Source organism: Nansenia antarctica (assembly GCF_963989245.1).
Source record: "Nansenia antarctica genome assembly, chromosome: 2".
NCBI lineage: Eukaryota > Metazoa > Chordata > Actinopteri > Argentiniformes > Microstomatidae > Nansenia > Nansenia antarctica.
In genome coordinates, this window is record NC_137675.1 from 43,363,076 (window position 1) to 43,383,629 (window position 20,554).

General features: G+C 45.0%; 1 protein-coding gene across 2 annotated transcripts in view; it reads left to right on the forward strand.

The window, feature by feature from the left end:
- Positions 1 to 20,554, forward strand: part of mvp (major vault protein) — a 46,803-nt gene that overhangs the window by 14,117 nt on the left and 12,132 nt on the right. The window contains exons 5-12 of one of the 2 annotated variants that reach the window (XM_080523892.1): positions 1,105 to 1,236; positions 5,405 to 5,499; positions 6,688 to 6,924; positions 7,266 to 7,391; positions 13,404 to 13,451; positions 14,735 to 14,947; positions 15,556 to 15,791; positions 18,562 to 18,759. In XM_080523892.1, the coding sequence (XP_080380018.1) occupies positions 1,105 to 1,236; positions 5,405 to 5,499; positions 6,688 to 6,924; positions 7,266 to 7,391; positions 13,404 to 13,451; positions 14,735 to 14,947; positions 15,556 to 15,791; positions 18,562 to 18,759 (1,285 nt within the window). The remainder of the gene's footprint in view (positions 1 to 1,104; positions 1,237 to 5,404; positions 5,500 to 6,687; positions 6,925 to 7,265; positions 7,392 to 13,403; positions 13,452 to 14,734; positions 14,948 to 15,555; positions 15,792 to 18,561; positions 18,760 to 20,554) is intronic. The other variant, XM_080523893.1, reaches the window with a different exon arrangement.

Below are 20,554 nucleotides of genomic sequence, written 5' to 3' on the forward strand. Positions count from 1 at the left end.
GAAGTTAAAACTATAAAAAAAGAAGCAAGAAAAGAGAGGAGAGGAGCGAGGGAGAAGCACGTTTAATCTACTCAGAAGCAGGAAGCTGTGTGTATGGCTGCTCTAATCCGTTAACATGGGCTGCATGGCTGCTCTAACCTGTTAACATGGGCTGTATGGCTGCTCTAACCTGTTAACATGGGCTGTATGGCTGCTCTAACCCGTTAAGATAGGCTGTATGGCTGCTCTAACCCGTTAACATGGGCTGTATGGCTGCTCTAACCCGTTAACATGGGCTGTATGGCTGCTCTAACCCGTTAACATGGCCTGTATGGCTGCTCTAACCCGTTAACATGGGCTGTATGGCTGCTCTAACCCGTTAACATGGGCTGTATGGCTGCTCTAACCTGTTAACATGGGCTGTATGGCTGCTCTAACCTGTTAACATGGGCTGTATGGCTGCTCTAACCCGTTAACATGGGCTGTATGGCTGCTCTAACCTGTTAACATGGCTGTATGGCTGCTCTAACCTGTTAACATAGGCTGTATGGCTGCTCTAACCTGTTAACATGGGCAGCAAAATGAAACGCACACACGCTGCTGAGGTTGACGCTTGCGGCGTGTTTTAAGGGTTATTGACCACCATGTGTCCTGAAGGCAGGAAGACCACCAGTCCATCCCATGTGAAACCGGGGGCGGGGGCCCAAATTCGGCTTTAATCAGATTATCGATGACTATCTCCTCGATCGTGTGGTTGTGTGTTATTCTGAACTATGATCTGAGTGTATCCACACACAACCCCAAGGTGTGACGTATCCACACACAACCCCAAGGTGTGACGTATCCACACACAACCCCAAGGTGTGACGTATCCACACACAACCCCAAGGTGTGACGTATCCACACACAACCCCAAGGTGTGACGTATCCACACACAACCCCAAGGTGTGACGTATCCACACACAACCTCAAGGTGTGACGTCTCCAATGGCGTCCTGCTTTTGCATCTGATGATCCTATCTCTAATGATTTATACGTTAGTTTGGGTCTGGGTTTTTAGGAGGAAAGTAGTCCCGATAGGGCTTTCGGCAGGAGACGTGAACCTGACCCCCCTGACCCCTGCAGGGACCTACATCCCCAGGAAGGAGGTGGCGGTGCTGGAGACCATCAAGGCCACGGTGATCAGGGAGAACCAGGCCATCACCCTGCGGGCCCGGAAGGAGGGTGTGGACAGAGGAGGCGTACGCAGGGTGACCGGTGAGAGACCTGCTGTGTGTGTGTGTGTGTGTGTGTGTGTGTGTGTGTCATATGTACTGTGGTGGTGTGTGTGTGTGTGTGTGTGTGTGTGTCATATGTACTGTGGTGGTGTGTGTGTGTATGTGTGTGTCATATGTACTGTGGTGGTGTGTGTGTGTGTGTGTGTGTGTGTGTGTGTCATATGTACTGTGGTGGTGTGTGTCATGTACTTTACAGGGATTAAAATTCTCCGTCGCTACGACGGATTTCCGTCAATTTATTCCAAGTTGCGACGGATTTATTCCAAGTTGTGACGGATTTTACCTGGTGTAATATGATTTGTAGAGGCATACAATCTCGTTTGATGTTGGTATTAGGTATATAAATGATATATAATAGCCTATATAGCCTACATATAGGCCTTTATTGGCTACAACTATGCGACAGTAACAGAGCGGGGTGCACTGACGCTGAACCCCTCGTAGTGATAAATAGGTGGACAATGCGTGGTGCTGAAATAGCCGACATGCGGTGTGGTTTGAAAAAAGTAACGCCAGCTCAGTAAATCATTCAAACTTAATGTTTACTTATAGGCTATGTGAATGTGACTGCACCACACATGTGAACAGTAACAAAGCAAATGCAGTTTAATTTTATGAAAAACATTGACAACAAAATCGGCGCAAAAAAAAAGAAAGCTGAATCCGCTTAGCCTATATGCTCCTGAAACGACAGAGCAAACACGCTACATTACTAGGGATAATAATTACAATGAGCCATTCATTAAAAATAGAAAAAATAATATTAGGCTATTAAATCTCACTTAATGAGAAAACTGGCATCTCCCATCGGTCACTATTTGTTGGCTATCTGGTGATATGGACGTCTTTGAGTGTCTAGAAAAGTGCTATAAGTCTAATTTATTATTATTTATTATTATTATGGGCGTCACTTTAATCCGGCAGTTCTCAAGGTTTTTATGCACCAATCGATTCCTCTAGTGCGTCTATATCGCATTCATTGACGAAAGGACGACTCGCATGTATAGGTGGAAGGGAACATTCATTGTGAGCACGTAAAATGTGAGTCTCTCACAACGGCTTTGCATTGATGAAACCAGGTAGGATGAACGCATAGTTCGCTGTCCATTCCTCTTTAAATGCCCTGTTTTCACCGTCAACTTTCCTCTTTAGACCTTTGGAGAGTGACATTATGTTTCTCTTGCTAGCTAGCAGGTTAAATGTTTAGCTAACTTCACCCGGCACGCAAACAACCAATCCAATAATAATGTGACCTTGTCTGGGAGGAGGGGGAAAAAATTATCACAATAAAACTACGTTAAATAATTATTAGAATAAGTTAGGCTGCGCTACATCGTCAGTCCACACATTTATTATTCAAAACTATGGAAAAGGGTGAAACTACGTTTCAACGTTGTTGAGAATCACAACACAAACTCGCTAGTCAAGCCAAAATACTGCAGCGAAATGGATTGGACTGCTACCTAGTTAACTAGAACACTACTTTACATTGTTAGCAGGCTCACAAAACAAGCCGTGTTAGTTGACTAGCGATGTGTCATTGATTTTATACAACGCGGAAATGTATTATTATTAATAATAATAATAATAATACATTTATTTTATAAGGCGCCTTTCATGGCACTCAAGGTCGCCGTACAACAAATTTAAAAACAGTTACAAAATTAATTATTAAAATGTATTCACATTTTTCGAAAGAAAAGTCAAAGCATTAGAACGTAGAACGGAAAATCGCACGCTTTGCGCACGGAAAGCCACCGGCCCCGATTTGGCCTGAATTTCTTTTTCCGTCAGGAGATTTTTTTTTGCTTTAATCCCTGACTTTAGTGGTGTGTGTGTGTCATGTACTGTGGTGGTGTGTGTGTCATGTACTGTAGTGGTGTGTGTGTGTGTGTGTGTGTGTGTGTGTGTGTGTGTGATGTACTGTAGTGGTGTGTGTGTGTGTGTGATGTACTGTAGTGGTGTGTGTGTGTGTGTGTGTGTGTGTGTGTGCAACAGCCTCCTTTGCTGGACAGAGCCACCAGCTAACATCTAGAGGGGCCAGACGGACTCTCATGGACCTTCATCAACATCAACAACAACAACACTGGACTGGTCTGAAACTCCAGGGAAAACTGGCATGTCTTCCCACAGCTGATCACTCTGTTTCCCATTCTTTTCTAAAAAACACTGCACTCGATGAGGACATTGTCATATTCACAACCAAGGCCAGATTACAAGTCCTTCCTACCAGACTCAACCTCTCTATTTGGTTTCCCTCCACTCAGGTTCCTCATTGCTTGCACCACACCACAGAACAGGTTACAGAAACACTTTCACATATCTTGAATGGCTGTTATGTTTACAAAGGAATGTATATAGCACGTCATGACAGAATTGTGAGCCTAATAGTAAAGGACATATCACTCCACTTCCCAGTTACAGTGAAAATGTATACACATGCTTGTGTCAATGCATCCATGTTCAATTTCTGTAATGACCAACGTCACTTTTCACAGTTGTCTGCTAACACACCAGATGTTGTTGTTGTTAATGAAGAGTCCAGAGAGGTGTCTGTATTAGAGGTAGCATGCACCTTTGATATAAGCCTAGAGGAAGCCTTCATGACTAAGGTCATGAAATACCAGCAGCTTGTAGACACCATCTCAGAGCTAGGCTATAGGTGTACGCTATTAGTCTTTATATTTGGCAGTCTTGGACATGTGCACAGATTGGTTGTCAGAGGACTACGTCTACTGGGAATGTCCAAGGGAGAAGCAAAAAGGCTCAGCAAGTATTGCTCTATCTCTGCGATTATTGGCAGCCGCCAAATATGGCGGAGACGGTGTTACTTGTACCCGTGAGTCTTGTCCTGTTGTATGTGAAAGACATTGTCCATGTCTGTTTGTGAATGCATCCCATCTGTGCCTTCAGTATTTGTGTCCTTGTATACTTGTTTCTATGTGGACAGAAATAAATGATTAATGTGTGTGTGTGTGTGTGTGATGTACTGTAGTGGTGTGTGTGTGTGTGTGATGTACTGTAGTGGTGTGTGTGTGTGTGTGTGTGTGTGTGTGTGTGCAGGGTTTTTCCTGGCTCAAAATGAGGCGGAGGTGGTACCAGTGGTGTTTGACATCGGGGGGACCCATGAAGCAGCGCTGTCTGGGGGTCCTTAAATGAGCATCAAACACTTAATTTCTTTCATTCTGGTGAATTGATATTATATGCACCAATTTGTGCCCTTTCTGCATCAATTCATGGTGGAAATGTCATTATTTATGTAAAGGAAAACACAATATTCAGGCACCAGATGACCATTCAAAATATAATGCAATATAAGGCACTATGGCATTCTGTACTTTCAAATATGTATTCTCCTTGAGCAGTCAACATCAACTATCAGCTATTTCGCTAGCAAACACGAAAGATAACTTATTTGCGAAACAGCGCCCCCGCCACCACGTCGGCTCAGTTCCGCAATTGCAGTTAGAAATTACAGAAATCCACCGAGTGCAACGCTTGTAGAAAATACGACCGTCAGAGTTTTGTCGAGAGCTGGAGGCGGCTAGAAATATGACGGAGGCGGCCGCCTCATAATTCTCTATGCAGGAAAAACCCTGTGTGTGTGTGTGTGTGTGTGATGTACTGTAGTGGTGTGTGTGTGTGTGTGTGTGTGTGTGTGTGTGTGTGTGTGTGTGTGTGTGTGTGTGTGTGTGTGTGTGTGTGTGATGTACTGTAGTGGTGTGTTTTTCGGTTATTGACTATGGTGGAGGATGTTGATCTCAGATGTCTCATCTCTGCGTTGTGTCATTCCAACCATTCAATGTAAAACAGTACGCTCTTCAGGATCAATGATGGACTTCAAACCTCGGGTCTCTGGGTACTCAGGAGAATAGATTTATGACAGAATTGCAGCATATAGGATACAGGCATAGTCTCTCTCTCATTCCAGCTTGCAACCAACTCCAACCCAACAACAAGATCTTTTTACACAGGCAGAAGCATAAGCACCCATCTCACAGTTGTTGACATTCCCCATCAGACATTCCTGCAGATGATAAACTGTTGATAAACTGTCTCTAGATCAGTCTGGTAAACAGCTCTCGATTTGTGAGACTCTGCATTTTCACCTCTGACCTAATAAATCTGTGTGTGTGTGTGTGTGTCAGGTGAGGAGTGGCAGGTGAGGAAGGTGGGAGCGTATCTACCCGGAGCTCACGAGGAAGTCATCGACATCGTCAACGCTTTCATCCTCACTGACAAGGTACGTCTGACATCTCTACCTCTCTCTCTCTACCTCTCTCTCTACCTCTCTCTCTCTCTCTACCTCTCTCTCTCTACCTCTCTCTCTCTCTACATCTCTCTCTCTCTCTACCTCTCTCTCTCTCTACCTCTCTCTCTCTACCTCTCTACCTCTCTCTCTCTACCCCTCTCTCTCTCTCTACCCCTCTCTCTCTCTCACTCTCTACCTCTCTCTCATTCTCTCTACCTCTCTCTCTCTCTACCTCTCTCTCTCTCACTCTCTCTACCTCTTTCTCTCTCTTTGAGTTTTGGAGTATGAAATATGATAACCCATCATTAAGAGTGTGTTACCGGCCCATATCCAGATGATTCATCCACTGGTGTTGAAGTAGAGGTTAGGGTTAGGCCTGTGTTGAAGTAAAGGTTAGGGTTAGGCCTAATAGCAAGTCGCTAATATAACAAGGCTAATAGCAAGTTGCTAATATAACAAGGCTAATAGCAAGTCGCTTATATAATAATATATATATATTTAATAATATAACCTTGTACTGTCTCTCTGTTCTCCAGTGTCTATATATATTTAAAAAGAAGAAAAACGTTTTTATTTTTATTTTTATTATTATTATCACTGAGACTGCCAATGACCCCTGGCCTGAGCTAGATTACTCTTCCTGATACGACTGATGGATTGATGATTCACTTGCTTAGTCAAATGTATTGATTGTAAGTCGCTTTGTTATAAGGCATCTGCTAAATGCCAAAAATGTAAATGTAAACAAGGCTAATAGCAAGTCGCTAATATAACAAGGCTAATAGCAAGTCGCTAATATAACAGTGAGAGTGTTGACTCAGAAAGGTCCAGGTAGTAACACACCAACTCCATCATGCTTTGAGGCGGTTGTTACGGTGGTTCTAGAGACCTGGGCTCATGACCACATACACACACTCTCTCACTCACACACACACTCTCTCACTCACACTCTTTCTCTCACTCTCTCTCTCTCTCTCTCTCTCATACTCTCTCTCTCTCTTGCTCTCACATTTTATTACACACTTTCTCACTCTCACACACATACTCTCTCTCTCTCTCTCTCACTCTCTCTCTCCTGCTCTCTCTCTCACTCACACACTCTCTCTCTCGCTCTCACATTCTCTTACACACTCACACTCTCACTCTCTTTCTTTCTCTCTCTCTCTCTCTCTCCTTCAGAAAGCGCTTCACGTGCGAGCCCTCCGGCCCTTCCGGGACGCGGGGGGGCGTGACCGTCGCACAGGGGAGGACTGGCTGGTGACGGTGGAGGAGCGCGAGGCCCACATCCCCTCGGTGGCGGAGGAGGTGGTGGGCGTGGTGCAGGTGACCACGCTGACCAGCAGGCAGTACTGTGTGGTGCTCGACCCGGTCGGCAACGACGGCAAGCCGCAGCTGGGACAGAAGAGGGTGGTGAAGGTGAGTTCTTTCTTTCTTTTGTTCTCTCTCTCTCTCTCTCTCTCTCTCTCTCGGTCTCTCTCCCTCTCCCTCTCTCTCTCTCTCTGTCTCTCTCTCTCCACCGCCATCTCCACCTCCCCTATGGGCGGGGGGTGGGATGTTCACCTTTTTTTTGCTCCTGCGGTACTAAATTGTACCGTGTGAAGGAACAAGGGAGGGAGGGAGGGAGTGGAGGAGGGATCGGTTCAGGTGTCTTGGATTCGTTTATTATTATTTTTTATTATTAATTCAGGCCATCGTAAAGTCGTTCATTGTGCGTTTATTACGACTGTACTCTCTCTCTCTCTCCCTCCCTCCCTCAGGGCGAGCGCTCGTTCTTCCTGCAGCCAGGGGAGCACCTGGAGCAGGGCATCCAGGACATCTACATCCTGTCTGAGGAGGAAGGCCTGGTGCTGAGGGCTGTGGAGGCCTTCAACGACACAGAGGAGGTGAGGAGAGATGGGGGACGAGGAGGAGGAGGGAGGGGGAGGAGAGAGAAATGGCTGATTATCCAGGAGAAGAGGGCCTGGTCCATAGGGCTTTGGAGGCCTGCAACGATACGAAGGATGAAGATAGGGGGATGAGAGAGAGGAGGGAATGGGTGAGGATGGGGATAGGAGGTGCGGAGGTGCGGAGGCGTTCAACCGTGCTGAGGAGGGAGATGCGAGTGGTGCGTTGTAATTCTCTACCCTTCACCTGGAAGTGTGCCGACTGACAGAGAGAGAGAGACCCTGAGACACCATCCACCCAGCAGTCTGTTCCTTTTAAATCTGTGCAGGGGAGTGGTAGAGCACATGCCTTAGAGCAGGGGTCCCCAAACTTTTTTCTGTGAGGGCCACATCATTTTTCCTTTCTGTGATGGGGGGCCTGGGTCGGTCTCTAACATAAAATAATATGGAACGGAGTGGAATGGAGGCGGTTGCGCAAAGCAATTGCGCGCAGGAGAGCACTGGTGGATGCAAACAAAGTCTAAACAGTTGAATTTGGATGGAATTTATACCTATAGTGATATGTCAATTAAATATAATCAGTTTTACAGTCTGATACATGAGGGAGGACCCTCATCATACACGGGGGGACCCATGAAGCAGGGCTGTCTGGGGGTCCTTAAACGAGCATCAAACACTTAATTTCTTGCATTCTGGTGAATTTAGATGCAATTTGTGCCCTTTCTGCATCAATTTATGGTGGAAATGTCATTATTTATGTAAAGGAAAACACAATATTCAGGCACCAGATGACCATTCAAAATGTAATGTAATATAATGCCATATAAGGCTCTGAGGCATTCTGTACTTTCAAATATGTATTCTCCTTGAGCAGTCAACATCAACTATCAGCTGTTTCACTAGCAAACACGAAAGCTAACTTATTTGCGAAACAGCGCCCCCGCCACCACGTCGGCGCAGTGCCGCAATTGCAGTCAGAAATGACAGAAATCCACCGAGTTTAATACGACCGTCAGAGTTTTGTCGAGAGCTGGAGGCGGCTAGAAATATGATGGAGGCGGCCGCCTCATAATTCTCTATGCAGGAAAAACCCTGCTTGACACAGATCATGAACATATCGGATTTTTTTTTCCGTTTTCTCCTGCAGCTGGGCATCTACATTATCTATGCCCCATTGTTTCAATTCATCTGGTGCCTACTTGGGACAGACTCACGGGACACACCTCCTCCGCGATCACATTCATACATTTATTGACAAACTTCTTTGCATTTAACAATAATAATCACTTGTGCACTGTTGGTTAAAAACCCTGCATTCTGAATCAACTTTTCTCTTTACCAACCGTTTGGCCATTTTTCATCTCTCTGAATTTTCGTTCTAGCTCGCGTGCACCTGCTACAGATCCGGGCTCGTTCACTATGGAACGTTACGTTGAATGTACCGCATTCTGTGGGCGGGTGAAACTAACTAATAATGTTATTAATGAAAATAGTTTATAACTAAGGGACATTTTAATTTGAAAGCCAACCTTTAATATCAAATACAGATATGATATGATTAAAACATATATTTAAAGTTTAATTTTCAAAATATGTTTCTGGCATTGTTGAGAGTGTGTGGGGGCGACGTTGTTCAAAGGGCCGGTCCAAGTGTGGGGGTGGGCCGTGTTCGGCCCGCGGGGCCCCCTGCCCGTGGGGACCCCTGCCTTAGAGAGAAAAGAGGAGAATTGGTCAGCAGCCGAGGAGAAATGACGGGAGGGAGGACAGGAGGGGGGAGGCGAGAGAAAAGGTGGAGGGAGTGGGAGTGGTGTTGGTTCAGAGCCGTGACTGACACAGGAAGAGAGGGTGGAGGTAGAGTTGGACTTCTAAAAGGAGAGGGGGAGGGGGGTGAGGAGGAGAAGAGAGTGGGGGAAGGGTTAAAGCATGGGAGGGGAGATCAATGGAATTTGACTGGGAGTCAAATATACAACTACACACACACTCTCTCTCTCTCTCTCTCTCTCTCTCTCTCTCTCTCTCTCTCTAAACCAGCTCAGCAGATAAGGAGGGAAGACTAACCTTCACTGTCATATTCTACAGGGCCCTGCAGTCACGGGACAGTGCAGCATGTTTTCTTTTGGCTCTATACTCCAAGTTCTTGGATTTGAAGTCCAACAATTACCATGAGGTTTAATTAGAAATTCAAACACTTTTTAAGGTCACCCGAGAGTGATCAGACAATTGTAACCGATGCAAATCGGTCCAAGCCTCTACAATACGGGGTTGCACCGATTCGAAGCCTCCAAATTGCCATGAACCGATACGGCAATCAGAGATGGCGTTATTAACGTGCTTGGTTTCATTTGGGGAGCGTCATCCCAACTGTCTTACTTCTAAGCCGAAATAGAGCTGGTCCTGACAATCAATTGTAAAAAAAGAAGAAAAACAGTGTTTAATGGACCAACCTGTCTGAAGTCAAACGTTTGGAAACACTTCAGGGTCCTATGAAAAAGAAGGCAATCTGGACAGAAGCTTCGTGATTGGGAAACTTTATGGAGCGTCAAGTACCCGGACCAAACCACCAACCACCATGTCCACACGTCCAACAGCCGGCATGGTGCCACTGACTCCCAAGAACACACTGTTGCAGGAGATGTTTTAAGATGTTATCTTCATAACAAGCTTTTGCAAGTTCAAAGCAATACGGAATACTTGTGTGGACATAACCAGTGAATACTTGTGTGGACATAAACAATGACTTGTTATAAAGGAAAGGGATTCAAGCTTTGTCATTGCACAGAGTACAACGATGTACAGTTAGGTCCACATATATTTGGACACTGACAGAATTTTCATAATTTTGTCTCTGTACACCACCACAATGGACTTGAAACGAAACAATCAAGATGTGCTTTAAGTGCAAACTTTCAGCTTTAATTTGAGAGTATTTTACCTCCAAATCAGGTGTACAGTGTAGGAATTACATTAACAGTTTCTATGTGTGCCCCCCCCCCCTTTTAAGGGACCAAAGGTTATTGGACAAACTAACAATCATGAATCAAATTATCACCTTTAATACTTGGTTGCAAATCCTTTGCAGTCAATGACAGCCTAAAGTCTGGAACCCATAGACATCACCAGACGCTGGGTTTGGTCCCTGGTGATGCTCTGCCAGGCCTCTACTGCAACTGTCTTCAGTTCCTGCTTGCTCTTGGGGCATTTTCACTTCCGTTTTGTCGGGTGAAATGCATGCTCAATTGGATTCAGGTCAGGTGATTGACTTGGCCATTGTATAACATTCCACTTCTTTGCCTTAAAAAACTCTTTGGTTGCTTTCGCAGTATGCTTTGGGTCATTGTCCATCTGCACTGTGAAGCGCCGTCCAATGACTTCTGAAGCATTTGGCTGAATATGAGCAGATAATATTGCCCGAAACACTTCAGAATTCATCCTGCTGCTTTTGTCAACAGGCACATCATCAATAAATACAAGGGAACCAGTTCCATTGGCAGCCATACATGCCCATGCCATAACACTACCACTGATGAGGTGGTATGCTTTGGATCATGAGCAGTTCCTTTCCTTCTCCATACTCTTCTCTTCCCATCATTCTGTTAAAGTTGATCTTTGTCTTATCTGTCCATAGGATGTTGTTCCAGAACTGTACAGGCTTTTTTAGATGTTTTTTGGTAAACTCTAATCTGGTCTTCCTGTTTTTGAGGCTCACCAATGGTTTACATCTTGTGGTGAACCCTCTGTATTCACCCTGGTGAAGTCTTCTCTTGATTGTTGACTTTGACACAGAAACGCCTACCTCCTGGAGAGTGTTCTTGATCTGGCCAACTGTTGTAAAGGGGTTTTTCTTCACCAGGGAAAGAATTCTTCTGTCATCCACCACAGTTGTTTTTCATGGTCTTCTGGTGTTGCTGAGCTCACCAGTGCATTCTTTCTATGTACCAAACAGCTGATCTGGCCACACCTAATGTTTTTTCTCTCTCTCTGATGGGTTTGTTTGGATTTTTCAGCCTAATGATGGCTTGCTTCACTGAAAGTGACAGCTCTTTGGACCTCATATTGAGAGGTGACAGCAACAGATTCCAAATGCAAATACCACGCTTGAAATTAACTAGACCTTTTGTCTGCTCCTTGTAAATGAAACAATGAGGGACAGGGCTTGACATTAAGCTTTTTCAGGTACTTGTCCTTCGGACAAGTGAACTTGTGTTTTACTTGTCCGAGAGCTCAAGTTACTTGTCCAAATCCAAAGATTTTGAAAAAGCAATAATATGAATAATAATATATTATACTCTCACCGGCCACTTCATTAGGTACACCTTTTCAACTGCTTGTTAACGCAAATATCTAATCAGCCAATCATGTGGCAGCAACTCAATGCATTTAGGCATGTAGACATGGTCAAGACGATCTGCTGAAGTTCAAACCAAGCATCAGAATGGGAAATAAAGGTGATTTAAGTGACTTTGAACCTGGCATGGTTGTTGGTGCCAGACGGGCTGTTGCGTGATATTATAGTGTCAATATGGACCAAAATCTCTGAGGAATGTTTCCAGCACCTTGTTGAATCTATGCCACAAAGAATTAAGGCAGTTCTGAAGGCAAAAGAGGGGGTCCAACCCCAAGGTGTGCCTAATGAAGTGGCCAGTGAGTGTATGTGTATGCAAATGACACATTTGACTACTATTGATTTGATAATGATGTATCCTTAATTTTCAAATGTATTCAATATTTTGTAATTATTTAAAAACGTAACCCCTAACCCAACCCTTTTAGATTAAGATTGGCCACAAAAGGGATGAATATCTAGGAATATTTACAAAAAATATTTGTAACTATAGTCTCTCCCCAATGGAAGCAATCTTATTTGCTAGCTTTTGGATAGTAGCCTATCCTATATTCAAATTGAGAAATCTATAATTAGTGTCATTCTGAAGTTCGTATTGCGATGTGCTGGTCTTAAAACTTCAAACCTAAAATATACGATCGCATCGAACTACATGAAAATAAGCGGCATTGAGAAGAAGCGAATACGCGTTCACGTGAATGGCACTAGTGACAGGCGACCCACAACACTATGGCTGCGTTCGTAAACTCGCTCTGGAATCTGATCAGCACTCATGGAATGCCTTTTGTCCAATCAAATTACTTGGTCTCTTTATGACGTTGAACGCAGTGTGCGCTCTGGCGCTCTGAGCGAATTTACGAACTATGACGATAACGAACTACGAGAGACTGAAATAGCGAGAATGAGGCGCGGCATCGCTTTGCTTGCTATTTTTTTTTTACTATTCAGATCGGAAGGAGGAATTCATGTTTGCAGATATTAATACATATTGATTTCTTTTTTTGTTTTGACTTGTCCATCGGACAACTGCAGGAGGACGTCCACTTGTCCGAACATAAAATGTACTTCCCCGGACAAGCGGACAAGCCTTAATGTCGAGCCCTGAGGGAATAATACACACCTGGCCATGGAACAGCTGAGCAGCCAATTGTCCAATTACTTTTGGTCCCTTAAAAAGGGGGAGGCACATATAGAAATTGTTGTAATTCCTACACCGTTCACCTGATTTGGATGTAAATACCCCCCCCCAAAAGCTGAAAGTCTGCACTTAAAGCACATCTTGATTGTTTCATTTCAAATCCATTGTGGTGGTGTACAGAGCCAAAATGATGAAAATTGTGTCGATGTCCAAATATTTCCGGACCTAACTGTATTTAGGCTCTAGGCAAGGGGTCATTGAGCCATTGTCGGCGACCCTGGAGCAATTAGGGGTTGAGTGCCTCGCTCACTTTGACACGTGGCCAGCCAGGATTCGAACCCCTGCAAGCTACCGACCTTGCGATCATTAGACACCGGCTGTACCGGCTGAGCCACAGCCAGCCCCATAGGTTCACACCACTCGACAAATGGCTTATCAGGTGTGTTCCCTCACATCATTTATGCAGGCATATGACAGCTGTCAATTAATATTTCTCTCCCTCCTTCTCTCTCTCCGCCACTCTCTCTGCCAGGAGGATGAGGAGGACCTGGGGGAGGGGAGGGCCAAGCGCTCCCAGAAGGTGTGTTATCAGATGCGTCCCGTTACATCATTTATGCAGGCATAAGACAGCTGTGAATGTCTAGTATTGATTTCTTAGCCTTGCCAAACCTACAAAAATCTACTGTTTGGAAGATCATTCAAAGTAAAGAAAGCACTCAGCGTAATTAAGAAAAAGAAGAAAAAAAAACTCAATCACATTGTAGGGCTTTGACGGAGCCGCCAATTTCAAAGGATGAATTTGTGACAGCGGCTAACGCCAAAGCCCTATCCCCTCCACGAGCCTGCTCTAACACTTTCCACCAACCTGCTCTAACACTTTCCACCAACCTGCTTTAACACTTTCCACGAGCAGTGCTGAAAAATGTGCTTAAAATAAATGAATAAAAACTTGACTAGCAAAGTCAATCTCCAGTTTTAAATCGTATCGAACATGCGTTTCATTTGCCGAAGATTGAACATACGGCGACTTAAGGACTTAACATCCTCAAAACAAACAACTGAAGATGTCTGCAGTACAGGCCTGGCAGAGCATCACCAGAGAACACCCAGTGTCTGGTGGGGTCAATGGGTCACAGACTTCAGGCAGTTCTTGCATGCAAATGATTTGTCGACCAAATACTGAACATGAGTGTTTAATTTGGATATGTAATGCATTTGTCCCATCACTTTTGTTGGCCTAAAAAAGTGTTATAATACAAAATACCATTTTTAAAAAGCAGAGAATCTGTACTTTTAACCTTTTGTATTATTTATTTAAAATCCCAACCTTTGGAGTGTAGAGCCAAAAGAAGACAACATTCTTAATCGTCCCATTACTTTACACTCGCTGTACCCCCTTCTCTGTGTCTCCCCACATTAACCCCTTCTAACCAACTCTTCTTTTGTTCTCTTCCCTTCTTTTCTTTCCCTTCAACTGCATTCTTTCAACTCCTCCTCCCTGTCCTCTAACATTGCTCACTGTTTGCCTGGCATGACTCACTGTCGCCTTTTCTCTTTTAACCCCCTTCATTCTTTTCTTTCTCTCGCTCTCTCCCCTCTCCTTCTTCCTTCTTTTCCCTGCATCATCTCTTTCTTTCTCTCGCTCTCTTTCTTTTTTTTCTTGCTTGCTTTCTTTCTCTCTCTCTCTCTCTCTCTCTCTCTCTCTCTCTCTCTCTCTCTCTCTCTTCCTCCCTTTTCCTACCTACTCAGTGCATGCCTCATGCACGGCCCCCCCTCCCATACCAAACCCAGCCCTCGGTCCAGTGCATTGCCATGATAACCCTTCTCTCCCTCCTTCTCTCTCTCCGCCACTCTCTCTGCCAGCGTGATGAAGAGGAGGATGAGGAGGACCTGGGGGAGGGGAGGGCCAAGCGCTCCCGGAGGGCCGGCGTGCCCCGTCGCCCCGGCGACCGTTGGATGCTGCGTGGGCCAATCGAGTACGTCCCTCCGGCCACCGTGGAGGTGTTGCTACGGAGACAGGCCACGCCATTGGATGAGAACGAGGGCATCTACGTCAGGGACATCAAGTCAGGGAAGGTGAGGCTCTGGGTGGGGGTTCCGGGAGCGCTCACCATCTACAGTGCCAAGTGTTTTTTGATGTGGTATTTTTACCTAGCAACAACACTTTGATTGACTACAAAACGATCATCATTTCTGAATGTTTGGTGAATAGTCACTCTCGGTACTCTGGAATATGGACCATTCATGAATGAGTTAAGACTGAATGAGTTAAGACTGAATGAGTTAAGATGGCTCAGTCACATACCTGGAGGGTGGACGTGTTCGGAGGCTTTGTAACGGCCGATAACGCAAACATATTTAACCCTGTCAGAACTATAGAACCCAGACTAGAGGTCAGAACCACAGAACCCAGACTAGAGGTCAGAACTACAGAACCCAGACTAGAGGTCAGAGGTCTACTGTCTACTGAGTACTGGAACACAAGTGACTCATGGCTCGTGGTCACTTTGCAAGTCACCACACACACACACACACACACACACACACACACACACACACTGTCATTTGCAAAAGTTGCAAAGTGACCATGACTCACCACACACACACAAACCGTACTCCCTTTTCCCAATGCCCTCCCCCCCTCCTTCCCTCCCTCCCTCGACCCCCCCCTTCCCTCCCCCCAGGTGCGTGCCGTGATTGGCCACACCTACATGCTGACCCAGGACGAGGAGCTGTGGGAGAAGGAGCTTCCCCAGAACGTGGAGGCCCTCCTGGCCTCCACCCGGGACCCCCTGGCCGACCGCTCGGACCGCAGCCAGGCCCGAGACGCCGTGGCGCGGGACAAGACCAGGGTGGTCTCCTACAGGGTCCCCCACAACGCCGCTGTGCAGGTCTACGACTACAGGGAGAAGAAGGCCAGGTAAGATGGCCGCCGTTGGAAGTGAAAAAATATACACAATTCCAACAATTGTTTAGTTTAGTTTATTGTTTATTTCACAGGGACAGTGCATATTAAAATACATATGAGACACAAATGCAATATGCCGGAGTTAGCCAATAAGGCTAGTTTAAGTCCGTAGTCCCTGGCCAGATGTTCAGTTGGCACTTGGAAACCTAAAACAATAAAAACAATTAAAATCAACAATCAAGTACTGGTTAGGCAGGCATAAAAGCAACACACATGCACACACACACACAAACATGCACATTACAGGGTTAAAAGCACATGGAGCTACATTACAGTCAGCATGCACCAGGACAGGGTACATCACAGGGCGGCACACAACGGTGAAGCACAGCATGGGCACTACAGACCAAGGACGTGCCGTCCATATAAGCAGAGTAAGCAGTGCTTACCCAACGAAAAAATAAAAAAGGACCGTGAAAATATTAAAATAAAAGTGCATGTAACCGTTTGTTTTCATTAAAAGAGTCGTATTTTTAGCGCCACCTGCAGGAGTAAGCACTTCCTACTCTGCTTGCATTGCGTTACATTATAAGCACTTCTCTCTCTGCTTTCCCTCGCGTACATTCGAATGCGTGAAAATGTCTTTTTAATTTTTTTCCGATGCCTCAGCCCGCTGTTTAATGTGGCCAGGGTAAGCATGCTTACAGCCAATCAGTAGTTCTTTAATTCCGATAAGAGCTACTGATTGGCTCTTATCACTTTCAAGTTCACTTAATATTTCACCTCTCGCCCGGCAGAATAGCTTTTGCTAGCTAGCTCAAACGATCTAAATAATAATAATCAATAAGGATAACTTGCTTGATTTTGTGAATATGGACATGGACATTACTGTCAGCGACCTAAAGGGATTTCGTAGACTGGACTGGACTGGAAAAACAGAACTACTGGCTAAATGCCGCCCGAAGCCGAAAGGGAGAGTCGCTAGGGGGTTCCAGCAAGCCTGGTATGAGCGGTTTATATGATTTATATGATTCGCGAGGCTGGGGGCGATCTGTGCTTGTTTATATGGTTTGAGTACTGCTGTACTGCTGGTATGGCTTCTTATTTAAGACTTCCTCTGCTTATACCTTTGAATGTAGGCCTGTGCCATTGTGTTTGGAGAGAGAGCTCCTTAATCAATCGCTGAGATTGGCCTAATGTCGCTGTCTTTGGTTCTGGACCAAAAGTGTTTGAGAGAGATAGAGAGGGAGGGTTTGTGATGTGATGTCAAGTGCCTGTGTGACAAAGTGTGAAAAGAAAGTGTGTTGTGAGTTTACTATGGAGGATGGAAACGGTGTGTGTCTGTGTTGTGCATGTGTGCGTTTGCGATGTTGAAACTGGACTTGTAGATTTCAGCAGGCTGGCTACTTGAAAAGATCTTGGTTCAAAAAAGATTGAACAATGAGCACCCCTGATATAGTCGAAACTGGCAACTGTTTTTTTTGTTTTTGGTAATCTGATCACAAAGTGACCCTACAGTTTATTAGCGGGTTCTAGGGCATCAAAATTGCATTTCCTTGAAACTGCGTTCACTGATAGCGTGTATGTGTAATTATGTGTATTTCTATATCTTATGCTTACCCAATCTAAAAGCTCACGGCACGTGCCTGCTACAGACACAGACATAGACATAAGGTTACGTAGACAAGACAGTGGGACAGCATGGCAATGAAAGGCACAGGCAAGCAGCTCAGCACTGTCACATTCATAGGCATTTTAGTGTTGGCAGATTTGGTGTGTATGTGGTGGGTTCCCCGATGTGATTTGGTAGGGTGTTCCATTCTTGTGCAGCTTTAAATGAGAAAGCAGACTGACCAAAGGTGGACTTCCTCAGTGGGACAATACAGTTCCCTCTTGCGACTCCTCTTGTTATCTGACTTGTGTGTGCTCGTTGTTTTACAAAGCCACTGAGGGGAGGTGGGGCCAGATTGTGGAGAACTTTGTAGACTAGGCACAAGTTGGCATACTTGATTAGATTGTCCCAGCTGAGAATGTTTTGTTTTTTCAGTATGTGGCAGTGGTGAAATCTGTTAAGAATTTTCATGGATTGTTTATATAGTGATTCTAGAGGCTTCAGGGTTGTGCTGCTTGTTTGTGACCAAGTGGTTAGGCAATAGATAATAGGCATAATCATGGCGTTCATGAACATTTTGGCTGCTTCAAGAGACATACAGTTGCGGATATATCTAAAGTTTGCTAAACTGTGTTCAACCCTGTTGCAAACCTTCTTAACCTGTGACTTGAATGTGATGTTGGAGTCGATCATTATGCCTAGATATTTAATCTCTTTAACTATCTCTAGCTGTTGACCAAGAACCGATATGAATGAATGAATGAATGAATGGTCTTTATTGTCATTGCTATAGTACAGGTACCAAACAACGAAATTTAGGAGGGGTGGCTCCCCTGGTGCTAGGAAAGAAAAAAAAAAAATATATATATATATATATGTGTGACTCAGCATCGGTGGCGGTACTTTCTTGGTGAAAAAACATACTCTTGGTTTTTGATACATTTAGTTCGAGGCAGCAGTGATTTAGCCATTCGGCTATGTGAGCCATTGCATTGGCACATTGATTTCTGGCAATAAATCTGGTAAAAAAATATATGAAAAAAATACTTCATCATCCAATCTTCAACAATCATCCCCCCCCCCCCTTCTCTCTTTCTCTCTCTCTCTCTCTCTCTCTCTCTCTCTCTCTCTCTCTCTCTCTCTCTCTCTCTCTCTCTCTCTCTCCCCCAGGGTGTTGTTCGGGCCAGACAGGGTGATGCTGGGCCCTGATGAGCAGTTCACGGTGCTCTCCCTGTCGGGGGACAAGCCCAAGAGAGCCAACGTCATCAAGGCCGTGTGTCTGCTCCTCGGACCCGACTTCTTCACCGACATCATCACCATCGAGACGGCCGACCATGCCCGCCTTCAGCTGCAGCTCTCCTACAACTGGTATGGACTGACTAGTGTCGTGGATTTAATTGATTCTTAATAGATTGAATAAAACTAAAGAAGCACAAAGAGCTTGGGTGTGTTCTCACTAGAACATTTGCTTCACTTGGAATCGAAGTTTTGGATAAAATTCGCTTTGCTCTGCGTCGTTTGGAGCTGTGAGAATGCACATTCGAAGTCGCTCCCGGAGCAAACAACCGACGCATGCTCTGCCTGAAAAGGGTGGTTTCGCTCCGGTTAGAAACGACGCATCGAGGCTGTCCATAGGAAAGCAACAGCGCATGCGTGTTGCTTTGGATAAGAGCGGGACGAACGGGCAGATCTATCGATCGTTCTAATCTGTAGCCTACATTGCTCTTCAAAAAACCTATGAGACCATTCCCCTGTTATGTTGGGCGCGCACCTCTCGAATTCAAAGCAGCTATATGGACTAGGCCTACTTTACGTACGTCCCAGGACAGTCAACGTGTCGGTGGGCATTCAGTCGGCGTGTGTGTGTGTCACAAGCTCGCTGCATGTGGAGACCCCCGGTAAATGAAAGCTCGCAGCTGTCTCTAGATCAAGTGCGTGTGTTCTCCACTCTCTGCCGTTCATAAGAACAGCCCATCACTTGTTTGTTTGTTTGTATGTAGGCCTATTTATTTATTTATAAATGGTGGTGAAGATCTATTTCCCGCTCATGCTCGTATTGATCTTGATTTGCCATTATCTGGCACCAAAAAGAAACGCCATACGTTGTTGTGGGTCCATCATTCGTGTCTCTGTTGAATTCCCTCTACATTTTTTTGACCAATCAACTACCACGTCTGTTGCTTCGATTGCGTATGTTACTTCGTTTACATAAAGGGCTGTGAGAATGCAAATCAGAGAAATAATTTATGCAACAATTTTGCAATCTCATCCACTTGCTCCGGGTCATGATTCTGATTTTCATGTGAGAACATGACCTATATCAATTGTCTCCAAAGAGGCCTTTTAGTAAGCAAAGTCACATGAGTGCAGAGAGAAAGTAGCAGACAAAAAGCAAAAAAACAACAACCTTGGGCGGGACTCATATTTATAGAACTATCCTTGGTCATGAGGTCACTATTCTTGGGAACCAATCATATTATACAAATCTGTGATTGCACAAGTTTATGGGCCCTGTCCATAGTCAGAATTATTCACTGCGCCACAGATCTTGGCCCATCCCTTACAGGAAGGAAATGGGCCTTCCTTGAGTGCTAGATTCTCCAAAATGTAGAGAGACTTAAATTCTCAGTATAAAATGATATAAAACTACAACACTAGCAACTGGTATGGACTGACTAGCTCTCCTTCAACTGGCATGGACTGACTAGCTCTCCTTCAGCTGCTATGGACTGACTAGCTCTCCTTCAACTGGTATGGACTGGCTGGCTTGCTGGCTGACTGACTGGCTGACTGGCTGACTGGCTGACTGACTGGCTGGTAGTTGGGGGCCTTAGGGCTATATGAGGCTATGTTCGTGCAAATTTGTGCAAAAGCACCGAATTTGGCCCAGATGTAGCTCAGAGTATGCTCTAATGATTTAGCCAGGGCGCCCGAGCCAGTGACCACTGGGGTCGCCATGGCGGCCAAATCAATATGGCCGCCCTCCGAAAAAAGGTTTTGGCTATAACTTTTGAACCAAATTAGCTTCAAATAAAAACTTGGTGTCTTATTTATGTTTCTTGGCCATTAGAAACACATTGGAATGCTTATATTTATAATTGGGTGTGTCTGGACCCCTAATTTGCATATTTCCAAGATGGCGGCTCCCCGAAAATTTGTTTTA